The sequence below is a fragment of the Phyllostomus hastatus genome, unplaced genomic scaffold, assembly GCF_019186645.2.
Source record: "Phyllostomus hastatus isolate PE091 unplaced genomic scaffold, TTU_PhHast_1.1 phas_scaffold_385, whole genome shotgun sequence".
Taxonomy (NCBI): Eukaryota; Metazoa; Chordata; class Mammalia; order Chiroptera; family Phyllostomidae; genus Phyllostomus; species Phyllostomus hastatus.
In genome coordinates this window covers 16,051,555-16,069,659 of record NW_025334026.1, presented here as the reverse complement: position 1 = coordinate 16,069,659, position 18,105 = coordinate 16,051,555, and the positions used below count along the sequence as shown (strand labels likewise).

The window sequence follows — 18,105 nt, the reverse complement described above, 5'->3', positions numbered from 1 at the left end:
TAAATTTATTTACCCATGGTTCTAGAGTCAATGGAGAGACTGGAAAACCCAGACTCAGAACTGGGCAGGAGGAGATTGGCCACCTGATACCATGAAATTAGTTCAGTAAACTCATGTTGCTGCCAACAGAAGGAATGCATGACACAATGGTACGATGAAAAGGCCCCAGTCCTCAGATAACCTCTCAGATCTCCACTGGCATACTTTCTGTGCACTCACTAAACACAACATCTGCCCTGGCTGGCCTCTCTATCCTTTTTTCTCACTGTCAGGGGAGGAGCCCATCTTGGCACTGTCACTGGCCTGTGCCTTCACCTCACCTGAGCAGGGGCTCGAAGCCCAGCCATTCCCAAAACTATATCTAGCTGTCTCCCCAAGTAGTCTGCACCAGGACCTGGGGAAGTCCAGTAGCTTCCACCCAGACACAATGAGCACAATGCTGCCTGTCCTGCTGTCCCTACTGCTTCTTGTGGGTCTTGCAAACACCCAAGATGGTAAGTTGGGAACCAAAGGCTGGGTATCAAACAGAATGGAGGGGAGGTAATGAACAGGATAGACGGTGCTGGGAAAGGGCACAGGATGAAGCCGAGTTTCCCAGACTACAGTAGGAATGGCTGTTCGACGCTGTCAGCTATCTTGGCTCACACACTTCCAGGAGTACTGAGCCACTGGACTCTTGCTATGTAAGACCTTAAATAATTAGAATCTAAAATGTTAGTAGACAAATTAACAAAATTCAGTCCCAGATGCTCTGGCCAGATAGCCCTAGCCCAATATGCCAAGGCTGAGGGTTTCATCTCCAGTCAGGGCACACACAAAAGTCAACCAATGTATGTGTGATTATTAGAATAGCAAATCTCTCTTTCTCTCTCAGATCAAAAAATTAAAAGTTAAAAAAAAAACTAAGACCCGAACAGATAAAGTGACCTGACCTGTGTCACAGCCAGGAGAGAGCAGAGGCCACACAGGTGGAATTTCTCTTCTTCCCTCCCTCCAATGGCTGGGCATGCCTGTCTAACTCTCAGGGAGAAAGACAGGACCCCAAAGAGCACTTACTTGTAAAGGCATGTAAGCTGGAGGACGCTTCTAGAAACAAAGCCATTCCTCACTCCACAGTTAGTCACTACAACAGTGGGCCTGGAAGGCTAGAGACTGGGAAAGAAGCCAGATGGAGGTCAGGCAGAACTAGGGTTAACTTTAGGACAGAGTAGTGAGGCTTTTCTTGGCCTACAAAATTTCAGGATGATATAAGCTAAATGGTACAAGTTTAGAATTTATTGCATTCACAAGCTGTCAGAATATATCTTTTATGACAATTGATCCTACTTAGATTATCAATCACATCCTATACCAAAATGTAATTTAGTCAGGGTTCTTTAGAGAAATGCAATGAATGCTACATATGTGCACAGAAAGAGAGATTTCTTTCAAGCTTATGGCTCACAGCACTGTGGGGGCTGCAAGTCTGAAATCTGCAGGGCTGGTCAGCACAGTGGAGATGTGGAGATTTGGTGTTTAGTCTTGGGTCCAAAGGCAGTCTGGAGGCAGAATTTCTTCTTGTCTCTTGTGGCCTTCAACTGATTACAGTAGGCCCACCCACACTATGGAGTATAATCTGCTTCACTTGGTGCTTACTAAAGAAATCTTAATAGCTATTAGAAACTAATTAGTGAAAATAACTTCAGTCCTAGAAAGAAGAATCTGCCATGTGACCTCCACTAAATTAGTAACACCCATGAGAGGGTTACTAATTCATGAATGATATCAAGAATTCGTTATTGAGTTAATTATGGAGTCCCCCCACCCCTCTCTCTGTCCCTGCCTCATACCAAAGTGCAGGAACAGCCCAGGCAATTCTGAGGTCCATTCTGGCCTTGCCTTCTGCTGATCCATTCTAGGACATTTCCTGAGGCTTCTAGTCAATTCTCCTTCCTACACTTTCTAACTGTATGTATTTGTCAGGTTCAACTAGGTAATGTTCCAGTGACAAGGACACTTTTTTGTGGCTTCACTCAAAAAATGTTCATTTCTTGCTCATGTAAAGATGAATACACATCAGTCAACTTGGTGTGCTCCCAGGGATGACTCAAGGATTTAGGTGGTTTGTACTTTGGGACCCTCCTCTTCATCCTCTGGCCTCCACAGTCATCACCTAAATGAAGAGAGACAAAGGGTTCAAACCAGCTTGCAGGCCTCTGACCAGAAGTAAGACATCACTTTCCCTCACATTCCCTTTTGACAGAACTCAGTCATGGTCCCAATACACCTACAAGAAGACTGAGAAATATTATCTCTGATGGGCTAAGAATCAAACCAGTGTAGTGAAAACACAACGTGGTCTCTGAAATATCATCCCCAGAATAGAAGTAGAGCCCCTTCTCTCACGTGAGCTTCCAAGGGTATGTGGCTGACAACAGCGTGCAGAGAGCTGGGGAGGAGGAAGCCCAGTGACCAGGCCTCCCTTCCTTGTCCTCTGCTGTGCCACTGTGGCATTCCTCTTTGTGGACCCCACATCTGAATCTTTTTTTTTGCAGGACGTTACTCTCTGAGGTTCCACTATACTGGGGTGTCCAGGCCCAAGGCAGAAGTCTCCCATTTTCAAGCCACTGGCTACCTCAATGATCTAGCCTTCCTCCACTATGATAGTAATGGTCAAGTGGCTAAGCCCTTGGGCCCATGGACACAGGTGAAAGGAATGATGGACTGGGAGAAGGAAACTCAGTTGCAGAAGGCCAGGGAGGACACCTTCATGGAGACCCTGAAAGACATCATGAACTATTACCAGGATGGAGGTCAGTGAACAATCGACTGCTGGGGTGGAGGGTCTTAGCTAAAGAGACACTGCATTTTGTAGCAGAAAGGAATCTACAGGATGGAAATACCCCTTACCTAAAAGTGGGGGGAACAAGTGCAGATACACAGACACTTCTGCACTCTTTGTCCCCACATCAGCCACCCCTGCCCCTTCCCCATCTCGTCCCCAATCCTCACTTTCAGGCCTCAACTCTCACAGGAGGTGAAGTCAGTTTCAGCCCTTTCCTAGGCACATCTGACCTCTTAGTGCCACATCCTGGCCTCTGAGGTAGATTCCACTTTCTAACTCACCCCCATGCAGGGATGCTGGGTGGGGAGGGAGCTAACCTTAGGGTGATTCTCACCAGGAATCAAGTGCTGACTCCGCCATTCACTAGCTGTTTGACAGTGAACAAGTTCTTAATTATCTATCTGCTGTGAAAATTTAAGAGAAAACAAAAACCTGAATCATTGATTCCTGCCTCCAAGAGGTGAATTCCATGAAGGCTAGAACACACATTGTTTTCATCTACCCTGGAGCCCCATCACCTAAGAAAGCCAATGATAGTTGCTAAAATGAAATGGAGAGCTTGTGTCTTCCTTCCAAGCAAATGTCCTTTTCCAAGACTTGCTGCTAATTGGGAAGGGACGTAGACATTAGAGATTTGTTTGAAGATATTACAACCCCACTAAGAGAGACAAACTGAGGAAATTGTGCTGACTCAACTGGAGACACCAACTTTACATACAACTGGAAAAAAGGGAAAGATCACCTACTGTATTGTAAGCTACAAATAATTGCTGTTTAACTTGAAAATGCACTTTGGTGTGTTGGTGTCCATTTCCTAAGACCTCACACTCTAGTGAAACAGAGTTCATTTACAGGGAAGCCGCATGGGGCTAGGAGGTCTGTCCACAGTCCTTAGCTCTCTGAAGTTTCTTGACTGGGAAAAATGTATCTCATCTCAGACTGGCCTAAAGCACCAAAGCATACTCAGTTTCTCTCTCTGCCTGTTCTATGTCTTGCTAAAAACCCATTTGCCAAGATAACAGGAGTTGCATGCTTAGATTTCAAACCCTTCCTTCCTGCTGGGTTGCAAACTGTGTAGGAGTTAGTGCAAACTATTAAGATGGAGTTGGTGGTCGATGCTAGCTGACTCATTCTGTGGGGGTCCTGGTGAATGCAGGGAATCACACTCTTCAAGGAAGGTTCGGTTGTGAGCTTCGGGATAACAACTACTGTGGAGCATTCTGGACATATATTTACGATGGACAGGAATACATCAAGTTCATCACAGAAATCCCAGCCTGGTTCCCTCGGCAAACAAAAGCTGTGTTCACAGAAGTAAAGTGGGAGACAGAAGACTCTTTGCAGCGTCCCAAGGCCTACCTGGAAGAAGAGTGTCCCCAGCTCCTGCGGAATTACCTGCAGTACAACAAGACATTCCTGGACAGTAAAGGTACCCATTGCTCTCTATGTCCTTCTCCCCCACACTGAGCTGAGAAAGACCAAGGTGATACCAGGCTGGGAGCACAGAGGAACGTTTCAGGCAAATCCTCTAGTCATGGCTCTCTATGATATGCCTCCTGGCTTCACTGTGGTGTGTGAAATATCTGCTCAGGAAGGATGAAGATGATTAAGTGTGAGCAGGATTGATTGTCACAGGCTGAGACTTTAGTGACAAGTAATGAGAAAGAGGGTCCTGTGGAGGGAGGAGGGAAGGGTCCCAATGGCAGAGCAGCAGACAGAAAAAAAGAGTGGGACTCAGACAGTGGGTGACAGGCACCACAAAGCACACAGTTTCTTTGCATCAGAAGTCACTACACAGTGGTTGGAAATGGGGGCTGCTGGGAGGCAAGAAAGTGGCCAGGGACATCCCATTGTCCCACAGGGGAAGCTCATGGAAAGCCTCAGCTTCCCTGATCTTCTTGAAGTTTCCTTGAGGAGGCACTGAGCAGGGAAACGTCCCCTTCAGACCCTCACTCCAAGCTGTATCTTTCCACACATGCTCCCTCTGTGTCATTCACCAGCCAGGAGGGCCCAGAAAACATCAGGACCCTCAAGTTCCTGGCCTACAACTTCTGCCCAGGACCAATCAGTATGTACTGGACTCAAACAGGCAACACAGTGGAGACTGATGAATGGGGAGACATCGTTCCCGGTGAAGATGGCACTTACCACTCCTGGGTGACGGTGAAAGTCCCCTCTTCAGACACAGGCCCCTACTTCTGCCACGTGCAGCATAGCATCCTGGCCCAGACCCTCACTGTCCTATGGAATGAAAGGCACGAATCACAGGCTGCAGGCACTTCCTAGTCTGGAGACCAGTAACCACCTGTGTGTCCTTTGGGAAAGGAGAGAGTTGAGCTGGAGAATGGTTTTCATACCATCAGTGCATCCCAGAGAAGAGGTGAAAGGGACAGACAGGTGGTGAATTTGGAGACACAAGGCTTGAATGCTGGGCACTGGGCTGCCTCACTGCTACATTCCCCCTCAGAACCCATTATCTAGTCTCTGAAATTGTATCAGCACTAATCTACACTAATCAATAGCCTGGACACGAATAAATCAGATTGTTCAACTGTTAAATGCTGTAGAAACTTCAGCAGAGGTTGTCATTCATCCTGCCCCCAAGCATTTGAATCATCTGAAATTCTTGGTATCCCCTGGAAGCAGTGTGTCCTGGCCATCTTGACCAGGGGTCCCCAACCTAGTGTGGCCTGACCACCAGGTACCTTGAGCACTGTTCAGGTGCTCACTGCTGAGGTCCCTTCTGCTTCGAAGGTCACACAACTCTGCAACCTTCTTAATACAATCTGAAATTTACTCTCCACCTCAGATTTCCCGGTTTTTGCTTGCCACCCTGTGAGACTCCCTTCCACTCCACATACCCCAGCAATCCTACACCACCGTGACCTTGGGGTCATAGGCAACCTCAGCTTATCTGGAAGGTTTCATTCCTCCAGGACGCACTCTCAGGGGAGTAAGAACCACTCTGATGTTCTTCGACTTCTTCAAAATAATTTTGAGTGTGTGTGTGTATGTGTGTGTAACTGAGTCACCTACTAACATGCACAGATCTATGCCAAAAGAAAACTGAACTAACAAAACAAAAACCAAAATAAGAAAACCAGAGCGAACTCATAGATGTGACCCCATTTTTCAGCCTTGGTGCCACAAATTATCTTATCAATTCCTCCATCTCTTAGGACTATCTTTCCTCCTTGGAGGATTCTTCTGGGGATAGTTTACCAGCTAGACTGCAGGAATAAAGTACTCTGAATCAAGTAGGGAACACTAATAGATATAGGACTTAAAAGTATTCTTTACCAATGCCTTTTTCATTTTGATGAACACTGCCTTTTTTTATTTTAGTTGTTGTTTAAGTACAGTTTTCTGCCTTTTACTCCCATTCCTGCCCCGCCCCAGCCCTCCCCACCTCCCTCACATTTTCACCACCACCCCCCACCTTGTTTTTGTTCATGTGGCCTTTATACTTGTTCCTGCAAACCCTTCCCCTTTTCCCCTGAAATTTCCTTCCTCTCCCCTCTGGTCACTGTCAGCCTGTTCTCTATTTCAGTGTCTTTGGTTATATTTTGCTTGTTTCTTTGTTTTGTTGATAAGGTTCCTGTTAAATGTGAGATCATATGGTATTTGTCTTTCACTGCCTGGCTTATTTCACTTAGCATAGTACTTTCCAGTTCCATCCAAGCTGTCACAAAGGGTAGGAGCTCCTTCTTTCTTTCTGCTGCATAGAATTCCACTGTGTAAATTCATTCATTTACTGATGGGCACCTAGGTTGCTCCCAACACTTGGCTATTGTAAATTGTGCTGCTATGAACATAGGTTCTTTTGGATTGGTGTTTTCTGAGTAAATGCTTGATATGTTTTCAATTTTCTTGAATTTGTTGAGTCTTGATTTGTGTCCTATCATGTGGCCTCTCTTTGAAAATGTTCCATGTGCATTTGAAAAGAATATGTATTTTGCTTTCTTTTGGATGAAGGGGTCTATATATATTGGTTAAGTCCATTTCATCTAGGGCATTTTTCAATGCCACAATATCTTTGTTGATATTTTGTTTGGAAAATCTGTTCATTTTTAACTGTGGAGTATTGAAATCCCCTACTATAATTGTGTTGCTGTCAATATCTTTCTTGAAGTCCTCTAAGATTTTCTTTATGTATTTGTGTGCTCCTATGTTGGGTGCATAAACATTTACAATGTTTATGTCTTCTTGATTGATTCTTTACTTGAGTATTATGAAGTGACCTTCTGGGTCTCTCTTTTTTTTAAGATTTTATTTATTTATTTTTAGAGAGGAAAGGGAGGGAGATAGAGAGAGAGAGAGAGAAACATCAATGTGCAGTTGCTGGGGGTAATGGCCTGCAACCCAGGCATGTACCCTGGCTGGGAATCAAACCTGCAACACTTTGGTTCACAGCCCACGCTCAATCCACTGAGCTATGCCAGCCAGGGCTTGGGTCTCTCTTTATGGTCCTTTTTTTGAAGTCTATTTTGTCTGATATGAGTATTGCTACCCTGGCTTTTTTTTTCCTGTCTGTTTGCTTGGCAAATTTGTTTCCAGCCCTTCACTTTCAGTCTGTGTAGGTCTTTTGTTCTGAGGTGGGTCTCCTGTAGGCAGCATATGTGTGGGTCATGTTTACTTATCCATTCAGCTATTCTGTGTCTTTTGATTGGAACATTTAATCCAATTACATTTAAGATTATTATTGACAGGTACTTATTCATTTCCATTTTGATACCTGTGTTCCTCTCTCTCTCTTTTCCTTCCTTTCCTTAAAGCAGTTCCTTTAGCTTGTCTTGCAGAGCTGGTTTGGAGGAGGTGTATTCTTTTAGACTTCTTTTGTCTGGGAAGCTCCTTATTTGGCCCTCTATCTTGACTGAGAGCATTACTGGGTAAAGTAGCCTTGGTTGCAAGCCTCTGGTTCTCATTACTTGGATTATTCCTTGCCATTCTCTTCTGGCTTGGAGTGTTTCCATTGAGAAGTCAGCTGTTAGCCTTATTGGGGCTCCCTTGTATGTTACTTCTTGTTTCTCCCTTGTTGCCTTTAAGATTCTCTCTTTGTCTTGGAATTCTGCCATTTTAATTGTGATGTGTCTTGAAATGGGCCTCTTTGGGTTCCTCTTGATTGGGACTCTGTGTTTCCTGGATTTGTGTGACTTTTTCTCTCATCAAATTAGGGAAGTTTTCCATCATTACTTTTTCACACAGGTTTTCTATCCCTTGCTCTTCTTCTTCTCCCTCTGGTATCTCTATTATATGGATATTATTAGGTTTCATATTGTCCTGCATTTCTGTTAATCCTTCTTCATTCTTTCTGAGCCTCTTTTCCTTTTCTTGCTCTTTCTGGGTGTTTTCTTCTGCTTTGTCTTCCAGCTCACTCATCCAATCTTCTGCTTCATCAATCCTGTATTTGATTCCTTCTACTGTGAACACTGTTTTTTAGCCTTGTTTTTAGCACTAGTGGGGTAGCTCAGTTGGTTAGAGCATCATCTCCATATGCCAGGGTTGTGGGTTGGACCTCTGGTCAGAGCACATGCAAGAATCAACCAATGAATGCATAGATAAGTGGAACAAGAAATCAGTATTTCTCTCTCTCTCCTTCCTCTTTCTCTCTAAAATCAATAAATGAAAATACTTGGTCTTGTTTCCTGCTAAAACTTGTGCATCATCTAAATAGCTTTATTATTCATCAGACATATTTAGTGTTTTCTCTTTATTTCCTTTGCTCTTTTACTGATGAACTCATTGAAGAATTATATACTGAGTATCTGTTTTATGCTGGAGTTTACCTCAATTCTACTTATTGACATAATCCAAGGCCCAGCTCAAATCTCACCTCCTCCCTTGACCACTGTTATGACCACCAATGCAAACACACACTCTGTTCATGCTGAGACTCTTTCAGATAAAAATATCAGGGAAGTCCTGGCCAGAGTGACTCAGTTGGTTGGAGTACAATCCCATAAATGAGGAGTCACTGGTTCAATTGCCTGTCATGGCACATGCCCAGGTTGTGGGATCAATCCTTGGTTGGGGTGCAGGCAAGAGGCAGCCCATTGATGTCTCTCTCCCTTTCCCTTAATCCCCAACCCTATTATTCCCCTCTCTCTTGAATGGGAATAAAATAATCCTTTAAAAAACATATCAGCAAAGATTTCAAGGAAAAAAATTGAGTAAAGCCAATCTCCATGCTATCTAAGGATGTCACAAGCAATTCCAGACCACCCATCACAAATCCACTCCCTTATTCCTTCCCACATGAAAGGGAAGACAAATAAAATAAAGGAAACCAAACATGGGTAGAGGTGGAAGGAAAAAATAGGAAAGATGCAGAAATCAAATTAGCTGACTTCTGAATCCCAATTCAGACTTTTTTCCTTTGCTCCTTTTTAAAGTTTTGGTGATTGTAACTATCCATGTATTTCTTCAATAAATATTTACTGAAAATCCCTCAGCTATAAGATACTGAGATAGATGTTAATGTAAAAAAGAAATGAGCCCAAAGCATATCATTTCACACAGTGATAAGGTCACAAAGGGGTTTTGCAGTCCAACTGGGGAGATTTTTGAATAATGCTCTATGGTTCTGATATTGATTCTTAGTGTGACAGTTGAAGGCTTTTTTAAAACATCCTCATCTGAAGACACACTTACTGATTTTAGAGAGAGAAGAAGGTAGCAGGGGAGAGAGAGAGAGGAAACAAACATCCATGTGAGAGAGGAGCATGGATCGGTTGGGCCCCTATGCGTTTGCCTGCTCCAAGGATCAAACCCACTCCTAGGTATGTGCCCTGACAAGGGAGAGAACCTGCAAACTTTTGGTACTCACGATGACACTCCAACCTACTGAGCTACCTGCACAGGGCTACAGTGAAAGGCTTTTTGACTGTAGGGTGGCATGATCAGAACTGTGCTTCAGGATTGTTAACCAGATATTAAGGAGAACAGTGGATTGCAAGAGGAGCAGAGAAACTAGCTGCAGAAAGCGGCCCTTGTGGTCTAACAGCAAAGGTACAGCTGCTGGACTCCCCTGGGCAGGGTCTCCTCCAGCCTGAGTGCCAGGAAATCCTGTGGCTCCCATAGAATCTGCTGAAGCCGAGATGGCTACATTACTATCCCTGACAGCAGGACAGCTTGGGGAAGTGGCAGTGCTTTCTATTTGGGAGGTTAATAACTGCCATGGATCATTCTACAACTGAAAGCCTGCAGAGAATGGAAAGAACTCCCCATGGCCCAAACTCTTCCCTAAAGCCAGGTTGGCAGAGCTGCCTTCTGCCCCTCCTGCCCCTCCCACCTCTGGCTGCCCCAGAATGCAGAAGAGGGAAAACTCCTAAAGAGGCTCACAAAGTGCCTCCTGCCCACAACAAGCTGCTCCTTCTATCATTTTTTTAAATTTCATCTTATTTGACTTTCCTCTCATCATACCTAGGTAGTAAACACCATAGCACCAGCTCAGACAACTCAAGACCCCTCTCGTTTTTCTTTATGCAGCTATTTTCCGGAGTCATACACATCCTCACATTGCAGACCCTTGGCTGGTTATAGGAGATCAGCCTCTCTTCTACACACCAGCTTCTAGTAGGTTCCCTCCCTCCTAGGCAAATGGGTCAGGGTGAGCAGACTCAAATGCTGTGGTGATAGTCACTTACTGGCCCCCTCTCTCTCTCTGTCCACCGTGAATTATGAAATCTCTATGTTGTGTCTCTAATTTTGACAGATCACATTCTGAGATACTGAAGGGGTTAGGGCTCCAACAATCCAATTGCAGGGTGGGAGAAACAACTTAGTGCGTAACACTGGCCCTGAGAACTTTCTGGGCTCTGGGCTGGTACTTATTTTACACATTGCAAAACTATGAAGGTCTTTTGGAGCAAGGTGTGTCTCCTTAAGGATTTCATAGTGAAGAATGAAGTCCTAAACATCTGGATTTTAATGTAGGAAAGTAACTGACTTGAATATTCTGCTATTCCAGACCCAGCTAAATGGGTTGCTCTCATCTCACCTCCTGTGTTCTGTTTGCCACACTTTCTTGTTCCTTCAGACTCACCACGTGTGCTAAGGCATGAGGCTTTGGGGACAAGCTGCCTTTGCAGCCCCTGCAATCTTGCAGAACTGTGTCCACCAGTGCTGTTTGAGGACAAGCAACAGACACTGGCTGGCTAACTTCAGCCCAGCACCACCACCACCCCCCGTTAACCAGAAAAGATCTTCATTGGTAAAATTTTAAGTAGCTTGTGATTAAAAGGAACAGCTGAAGAACTGTCTCTCAGGGGGCCAACAACAAACAGTTGGCAACTATAGGGACCAGGGAGAAGCCACAATAGCTCTAAGAGGAACAAAGTGCCTAGGAATGAATAGACGTTCCCCTAGAGGATGATAGGACTTTAGTGCCCGAATTTAGAGAGCTTGTTGTTGGCAACCAAGTTCCCTACCTGTGGCCTGGAATCGGGTATTTGCCACTTGTCTTTAGGAACCCAGGTTAGATGCTCATGCAGTGTTCCTGACTCCAGTTCTCACACATGTCTCATCTCCCATCCATCCTTCCTCATGCTCTGCAGAGCCTTCTGCAGAAGGGCTGCCTAGTTTGGCATCAGGGGCACTGGAAAGAGTCTTGAGTTGGTGACTGCAGACCACACAGGACACAGCATTAGGTGAGGGACTGAACACAGGAGGGGAAGTGTTGTTTGACGGTCTATACAATGATAAGTCAGACACCTCACCCCCAAGACAAGGGAGGTATTTTCTCTGGAAAGATCTAAGGTCTCTGCTCCACATTCAGCGACAAGAGGCATGGATGTGGATGTCACCTGGAGATGAGGTACCAGGCGGAAAACGGGGAGGAAATGAAAGTCTACCTCTGAAGAGTGAGACAACCCAGCCCCTCTTCTCCTGATCTCATCTTCATTTACTCTGAATCTTCAGATAGTAATTCTCAGGGCCACATGTCTCCTCGAGTTTAGTTTTTTAAATGGAATTTGTGCTTCCTTTCCTTACTCTCATTTCCTTAAACTCTTCCTTTCCTTAAACTTGTGGTTTAAGGAGTGGTTTTTCAAGAGAACAGAGGTGAAACCACCCTTACATCACTATCCTCCAAGCCGAAGTCCAGGTTTCCTTTCACACTGGGACCCATCACCACCCCTTTGATGATGGCAGCTGGGTCACTTTCAGTCTGTACTTCCCGCTCCACTTTCAGAGTTTCTTACTTTTGTTTTTCACTTTTCATGGAATGGAAAAGAAAATGAAGAAACTGAACAATTTCTGTGGTGTTCTTCCAGCTTTTCACTGTCTTCAAGATGGATTTAACTTCCATTCTTACACTATGTATAGGCTTTGCTTCTTAAAAATTTCATCCAGACTACCTGTCCATATCTGCCTGCACCCAAGCCTGAATTTCATTGTTGATTCTTGTATGTATGACAAATATCCTATTGTGTTTTCAAAGTGCTGAATGGAGATTTCTGGCCCAGATAGATGCATAGATAAATATGCTTTGCTTCCTCACACAACCAAAAATGGACCACAACAAACTAAAAAAAAAAAAAAATCAACATAACTGCCAGAAAATCAAACTGTATCAAAGTCCAACAATGAAGGACTTAAAGAAGAAATATTCATCCAGACTGGTAGGAGGGGTGGAGATGGGCAGCCAATGAAGAGAGGACAGTGGCAAGGTTGTGGACTGGAAGGGTCAAGGCAGTGGCTGGCAAACTGGATATCCCACAATTGCAGGCAGATAAACTGGAACAACTGGGGAGTGAGACAAACAACACATCCCAGGGTTCCACCGTGGGGAAATAAAGCTCAAAACCTCTGGCTGCAAAATCTGTGGGGGTTGTGGCAGTAGGATTAACTTCCAGTCTCACAGGAGAGTTCACCGGAGAGACCTACGGGGTCCTAGAATGTACACCAATCCAGGCCCAAGATGGAGGCATAGGTGGACACACTATGCCTCCTCACACAACCAAGATAGGGAAGACAACAATTTAGAAACAGAAAAACCAAAACTGACAGAAAATTGATCTGAATGGAAGTCAGACAACCAAGAAGTTGAAATTGACCCATTCATCCAGACTGGTAGGAGGGGTGCAGTCAAGCAGCCAGATGCAGGTCTCGGTTGGGGAGCAGGGAGTGTTGGGACCAGCGCGTAAAGCATCCGGGGGCACATAAAGCATCCGAGGCGTGCAAGACCGCAGCAGGTGGACCCTGAGTGCGCAACCGGCAGCTGGCGGACCCCGGCCGAGGGGTGGCAACTGGCAGACCCAGTGAGGCAGCGATTGTGAAGCAAGGCACTGCACACAACCCAGGATCCCAGCGCTGAGAAATAGAGCCTCAGGACACTGATTGAGGACACCTGTGGGAGTTGAGGTGCACGGAGAGACACCCAGCCTCACAGGAGAGGTCCTTGGAGGGTCCCATGGCATGCACAAGCCCACTCACATGGGAATTGGCACCAGAGGGAACCAGTTTGCTCCGGAGAAGCAGCAGAAGGGACTGAGGTCCCACAGAAAATGGAGCAAGCACCATTGTTCCCTCTCAACCCCTCCCCCACATACAACATCACACCCCAGTGACTAGGGTGCCCATCCCTGGTGAACACCTAAGGCTCTGACCCTCGCCATAACAGGTGTGACCAGACCAAAAGAGAGAGAGAGAGAGAGAGAGAGAGAGAGAGAGAGATGGCTCAAACAGAAGACCAAATAAAAGCCCCAGAACTATCCTTTTAAGCGACTGAGAGATAGCCAACCTATCAGATGCACAGTTCAAAACACTGGTGATCAGGATGCTCACAGAATTAGTTGATTTTGGTCGCAAATTAGATGAACAAATGCAGGCTACAATAAGTGAAATGAAAAAAAAATACACAGGGAACCAACAGTAATGGAAAGAAAGCTGGATCTCACATCAATGGAGTGGACCAGAAGGAAGAAAGACACAACCACACAGAAAAGAATGAACAAACAAGAATTTAAAAAAAAAATGAGGAGAGGCTTAGGAACCTCCAGGACATCTTCAAATGTTCCAACATCCTAATTATAGGGGTACCAGAAGGAGAAAAGGAAGACCAACAAGTGGAAAAGTTATTTGAACAAATAATAAAGGAGAACTTCCCCATTCTGGCAAAGGAAATGGACTTCCAGGAAGTCCAGGAAGCTCAGAGAGTTCCAAAGAAGTTGGACCCAAGGAGGAACACACCAAGGCACATCATAATTACATTAGCCAAGGTAAAAATGAAGGAGAGAATCCTAGAAGCAGCAAGAGATAAGGAGACAGTCACCTACAAAGGAGTTCCCATCACACTGTCAGCTGATTTCTCAAAAGAGACCTTACAGGCAAGAAGGGGCTGGAAAGAAGTATTCCAAGTCATGAAAGGCAAGGACCTACATCCAAGATTGCTCTATCCAGCAAAGCTTTCATTTAGAATGGAAAGGCAGATAAAGTGCTTCTCAGTTAAGGTCAAGTTAAAGGAGTTCATCATCACCAAGCCCTTATTTTATGAAATGTTCAAGGGACTTATCTAAGAAAAAAAAGATAAAAAACAGGTATAGTAAAATGATAGCAAACTCACAATTATTAACAACCACACCTAAAACAAAACCAAAAGAAACTAAGCAAACAACTAGAACAGGAACAGAACCACAGAAATGGAGATCACATGGAGGGCTAGCAACAGGGGAGTGGGAGGAGGAGAGAGGGGGAAAAGGTACAGAGAATAAGTAGCATAGATGGTAGGTAAAAAATAGACAGGGGGAGGGCAAGAATAGTATAGGAAATGCAGAAGTTAAAGAACTTATGACACATGGACATGAACCAAAGGGAGGTAATGTGGGTGGGAGAGAGTATGCAGGGTGGAGGGGAGTGAAGGAGGAAATCAGACAACTGTAATAGCATAATCAATAAAATATATTTTTTAAAAATGTACACCAATCCACCCACCCAGGAATCAGCACCAGAAGGGTCCAATCTGCTTGTGGGTAGCAGGGGAAGTGACTGAAGGCAGGATGAGAGCCCAGCAAGCAGCATTGTTTCCTCTCTGAAACACATACATACGACATACGTTCCCCACATACAGCGACATAACACAACAAAGTGCATTGCTCCTCCCTGGTGAATACCTAAGGCTCCGCCCCTTACCATGTAACAGGCCATTGCTGAGAAAAAGAAATAGGCCTGAATGAAAGAACAGATGAAAACTCCAGAAAAGGAACTAGGCAATAAGGAGTTAGACAATATATCAGATGCAGAGTTCAAATCACTGGTAATCAGGATGCTCACAGAAATGGTTGAGTATAAGTGCAAAATAGAGGAAGAAGTAAAGGCTCTGCAATGTGAAATAAAAATATATAGGAAACCAACAGTGAAGGGGAAGAAACCAGGACAGAAATCAATGATTTGGAACAAAAGGAAGAAATAAACATTCAACCAGAACAGAATTAAGAAACAAGAATTCAAAAAAATGAGACAAGGCTTAGGAACCTCTGGGACAACTTTAAGTGCTCTAACATCCAAATCATAGGGGTGCATTTGGATGTTAGAAGAGAAGAGAAAGAGCAAGAAATTGAAAATTTATTTGAACAGATAATGAAGGAGAACTTCCCCAGTCTGGCAAAGGAAATAGACTTCCAGGAAGTCCAGGAAGCTCAGAGAGTCCCAAAGTAATTGGACCCAAGGAGAGACACACCAAGGCACATCATAATAAAGTTACCCAAGATTAAAGATAAGGAGAGAATCTTAAAAGCAGCAAGAGAAAAGGCGACAGTTACCTACAAAGGAGTTTCCATAAGACTGTCAGTTGATTTCTCAAAGGAAACCTTACAGGCAAGAAAGGGCTGGAAATCAGTATTCCAAGTCATGAAAGGCAAGAACCTACACCCAAGATTACTCCATCCAACAAACTATCATTTATAATAAAGGGCAAATAAAGTGCTTCCCAGATAAGGTTCATCATCACCAAGCCCTTATTATATGAAATATTAAAGGGACTTATCTAAGAAAAAGAAGATCAAAACTGTGAATAGTAAAATGACAACAAATTCACAACTATCAACAACTGCACCTAAAAGACAAAAACAAAAACAAACCAAGAAAACAACTAGAACAGGAACAGAATCACAGAAATGGAGATCACATGGAGGGTTATTGGCAGGGAGGGGGTGGGAGGAGGATGAGGGAAAAGGTACAGGGAATAAGAAGCATAAATGGTATATACAGAATAGATGGGGGGACAGAGGTTAAGAATAGTACAGGAAAAGGAGAAGCCAAAGAATTTGCATGTATGACCCATGGACATGAACTAAGGGGGATGAGGGAGAAGGCTGGTGGGAGGGTAGGTGCAGGGTGGAGGGGGATAAAAGGGAGGAAAAATGGGACAACTATAATAGCATAATTGATAAAATAAACTTAAAAAATAATAAAGATCAGAGCACCAAAGGCCAAAAAAAAGCCTCAAAAACAAAATAAAGTGCTTGATGTCTTCCAAATTTTTCATTTTTTAATAAAAAAGCCTTCTCAGACTTATGCTTTTCTGAAGTTCCATGCCAGCTAACACTCTTTAAGGACATTGTGACATTTTGAAAGGACCATATTTCTTTTCTCTTGACCACCCTTTAATGGGGACAGATATCCCAAGAGATTGATGACCACGAAGGTGTGCTTCCTCCCACTACCTGTCCTGACAAGTAACCCCTCAAGGGGATGTGATTGCAAGGCCATAGATTAACAGGAGATGCCTCATAGATGCTTACCAAGTAGAGAATCTTAGATTTCTTGCACAAGCTAGAGTCAGATCAATTTTTTAGTTCTTGCTCAGTCACTGTAGGGCATGAAACACCCTACTTCCCCAGAACACCAGAGGGAGAACAGGGCTCTTGACTGAACTTAAGCAAAATAATCCCCAGAAGCCCTGGGCGCCCCCTTAGGTTACAATCAGTCATAATAACCTGTCTTCCGTGCTCCACAGCAGGATGTGTGGCAGGTTCCTGAGGCAGCTGGTGGCTGAGGAGAGCTGGCATTCCACCCCCGTGGGGTGCCTCCTTCTTCCCGTGCTCCTGGGGTTCCGCCTTGTGCTGCTGGCTGCCAGTGGGACTGGGGTCTATGGCGATGAGCAGAGCGAATTCGTGTGTCACACCCAGCAGCCAGGCTGCAAGGCTGCCTGCTACGATGCCTTCCACACCCTCTCCCCACTGCGCTTCTGGGCCTTCCAGGTCATCTTGGTGGCTGTGCCCAGTGCCCTCTACATGGGTTTCACCGTGTATCATGGCATCTGGCATTGGGAAGACTCGGGAAAGGTGAAGAAGAAAGAGGAGACCCTGACCCAACAAGGACAGGGCAGCACAGATGCCTCAGGGGCTGAAAGGCCCAGGCTGCTCTGGGCCTATGTGGCACAGCTGGGGGTGCGACTGGTCCTTGAGGGGGCAGCCTTGGGGGGCAGTACCATCTGTATGGGTTCAAGATGCCCAGCTCCTTCGCATGTCGTCGAGAGCCTTGCCTTGGCAGTATAACCTGCAATCTGTCCCGCCCCACTGAGAAGACCATTTTCCTAAAGACCATGTTTGGGGTAGGTGGGCTCTGTCTCTTCTTTACTCTTTTGGAGCTTGTGCTTTTGGGCCTGGGGAGATGGTGTGAGCCCCTGGGGACTTTCTCTTCTTCCTGACACATGCCTGCCCTGGACAGCACAAGGATGCCCCAGTGATACTCTGTCTAATCTGCTTGACCAGCCTTATTCTTTCCAAAACACCATGTGCCCCCACAGTCCAGTTAATAGTGGTGACATCTGATAACCTGGCCCAGCAGTGAATATAGCCAAGTATATGGACCCCTCCACTACATGACCAAACCAATTATCTTCCTAAAAATCCAGACTTGGGATCAATAGTGCCTGCAGTCTGTGCCAGGGGCATGAACAAGAAAAGGAGGAAATCTGGGTGTGCTTGGTGTACGTTAGCCTGATGTACAAGTAGAGGGAATGGCTTTTGGGCCTACAAGGAGAAAACAAAATCAGTGAGTAAGAAATGAGAGATAGATCACAGAGACCCAGACAGAGATGAGAGACAGTGGGCAGGGAGAGTGGTGAGGGTGTCGTCTGAGTTGCTGATGGCTTTCCAGTTTCTGTTCCACTTCTTTGAACAGGACTGGAACTGGGCCTGGGGAGCCAGGCTGACAGTGTCCCTGCCCCAATCCACTGTTTCCCAATGTAGGGGTATGGGACATTTGGATGAGAACATTGGGATTGACAGAACCCCACTAGAATGTGGCTAAACATCAGCTTAACTGGAAAATAAAGATTC

The 18,105-nt window shown here is 45.0% G+C and overlaps 2 protein-coding genes across 2 annotated transcripts; both read left to right on the top strand.

The window, feature by feature from the left end:
* Positions 1-412: 412 nt before the first annotated feature.
* On the top strand, positions 413-5,110 carry LOC123806315 (zinc-alpha-2-glycoprotein-like). The gene is made up of 4 exons (XM_045819349.1): positions 413-494; positions 2,535-2,792; positions 3,981-4,253; positions 4,770-5,110. Exons 1-4 carry the CDS (start codon positions 428-430, stop codon positions 5,108-5,110), a joined length of 939 nt encoding a protein of 312 aa, XP_045675305.1. The 5' UTR covers positions 413-427.
* An 11,672-nt stretch (positions 5,111-16,782) lies between these two features.
* On the top strand, positions 16,783-17,471 carry GJC3 (gap junction protein gamma 3). Its single transcript, XM_045819348.1, is given in 2 exon segments — positions 16,783-17,242; positions 17,245-17,471. Coding segments are annotated over 2 exon segments (687 nt in total).
* The last annotated feature ends 634 nt before the right edge of the window (positions 17,472-18,105 follow it).

Coding starts and splice junctions, on each gene's coding strand:
- LOC123806315 (XM_045819349.1), top strand. CDS start 428: ATGAGCACAATGCTGCCTGTCCTGCTGTCCCTACTGCTTCTTGTGGGT. Junction 495..2,534: donor TCTTGCAAACACCCAAGATG/GTAAGTTGGGAA, acceptor TTTTTTTTGCAG/GACGTTACTCTCTGAGGTTC. Junction 4,254..4,769: donor GACATTCCTGGACAGTAAAG/GTACCCATTGCT, acceptor CGTCCCCTTCAG/ACCCTCACTCCAAGCTGTAT.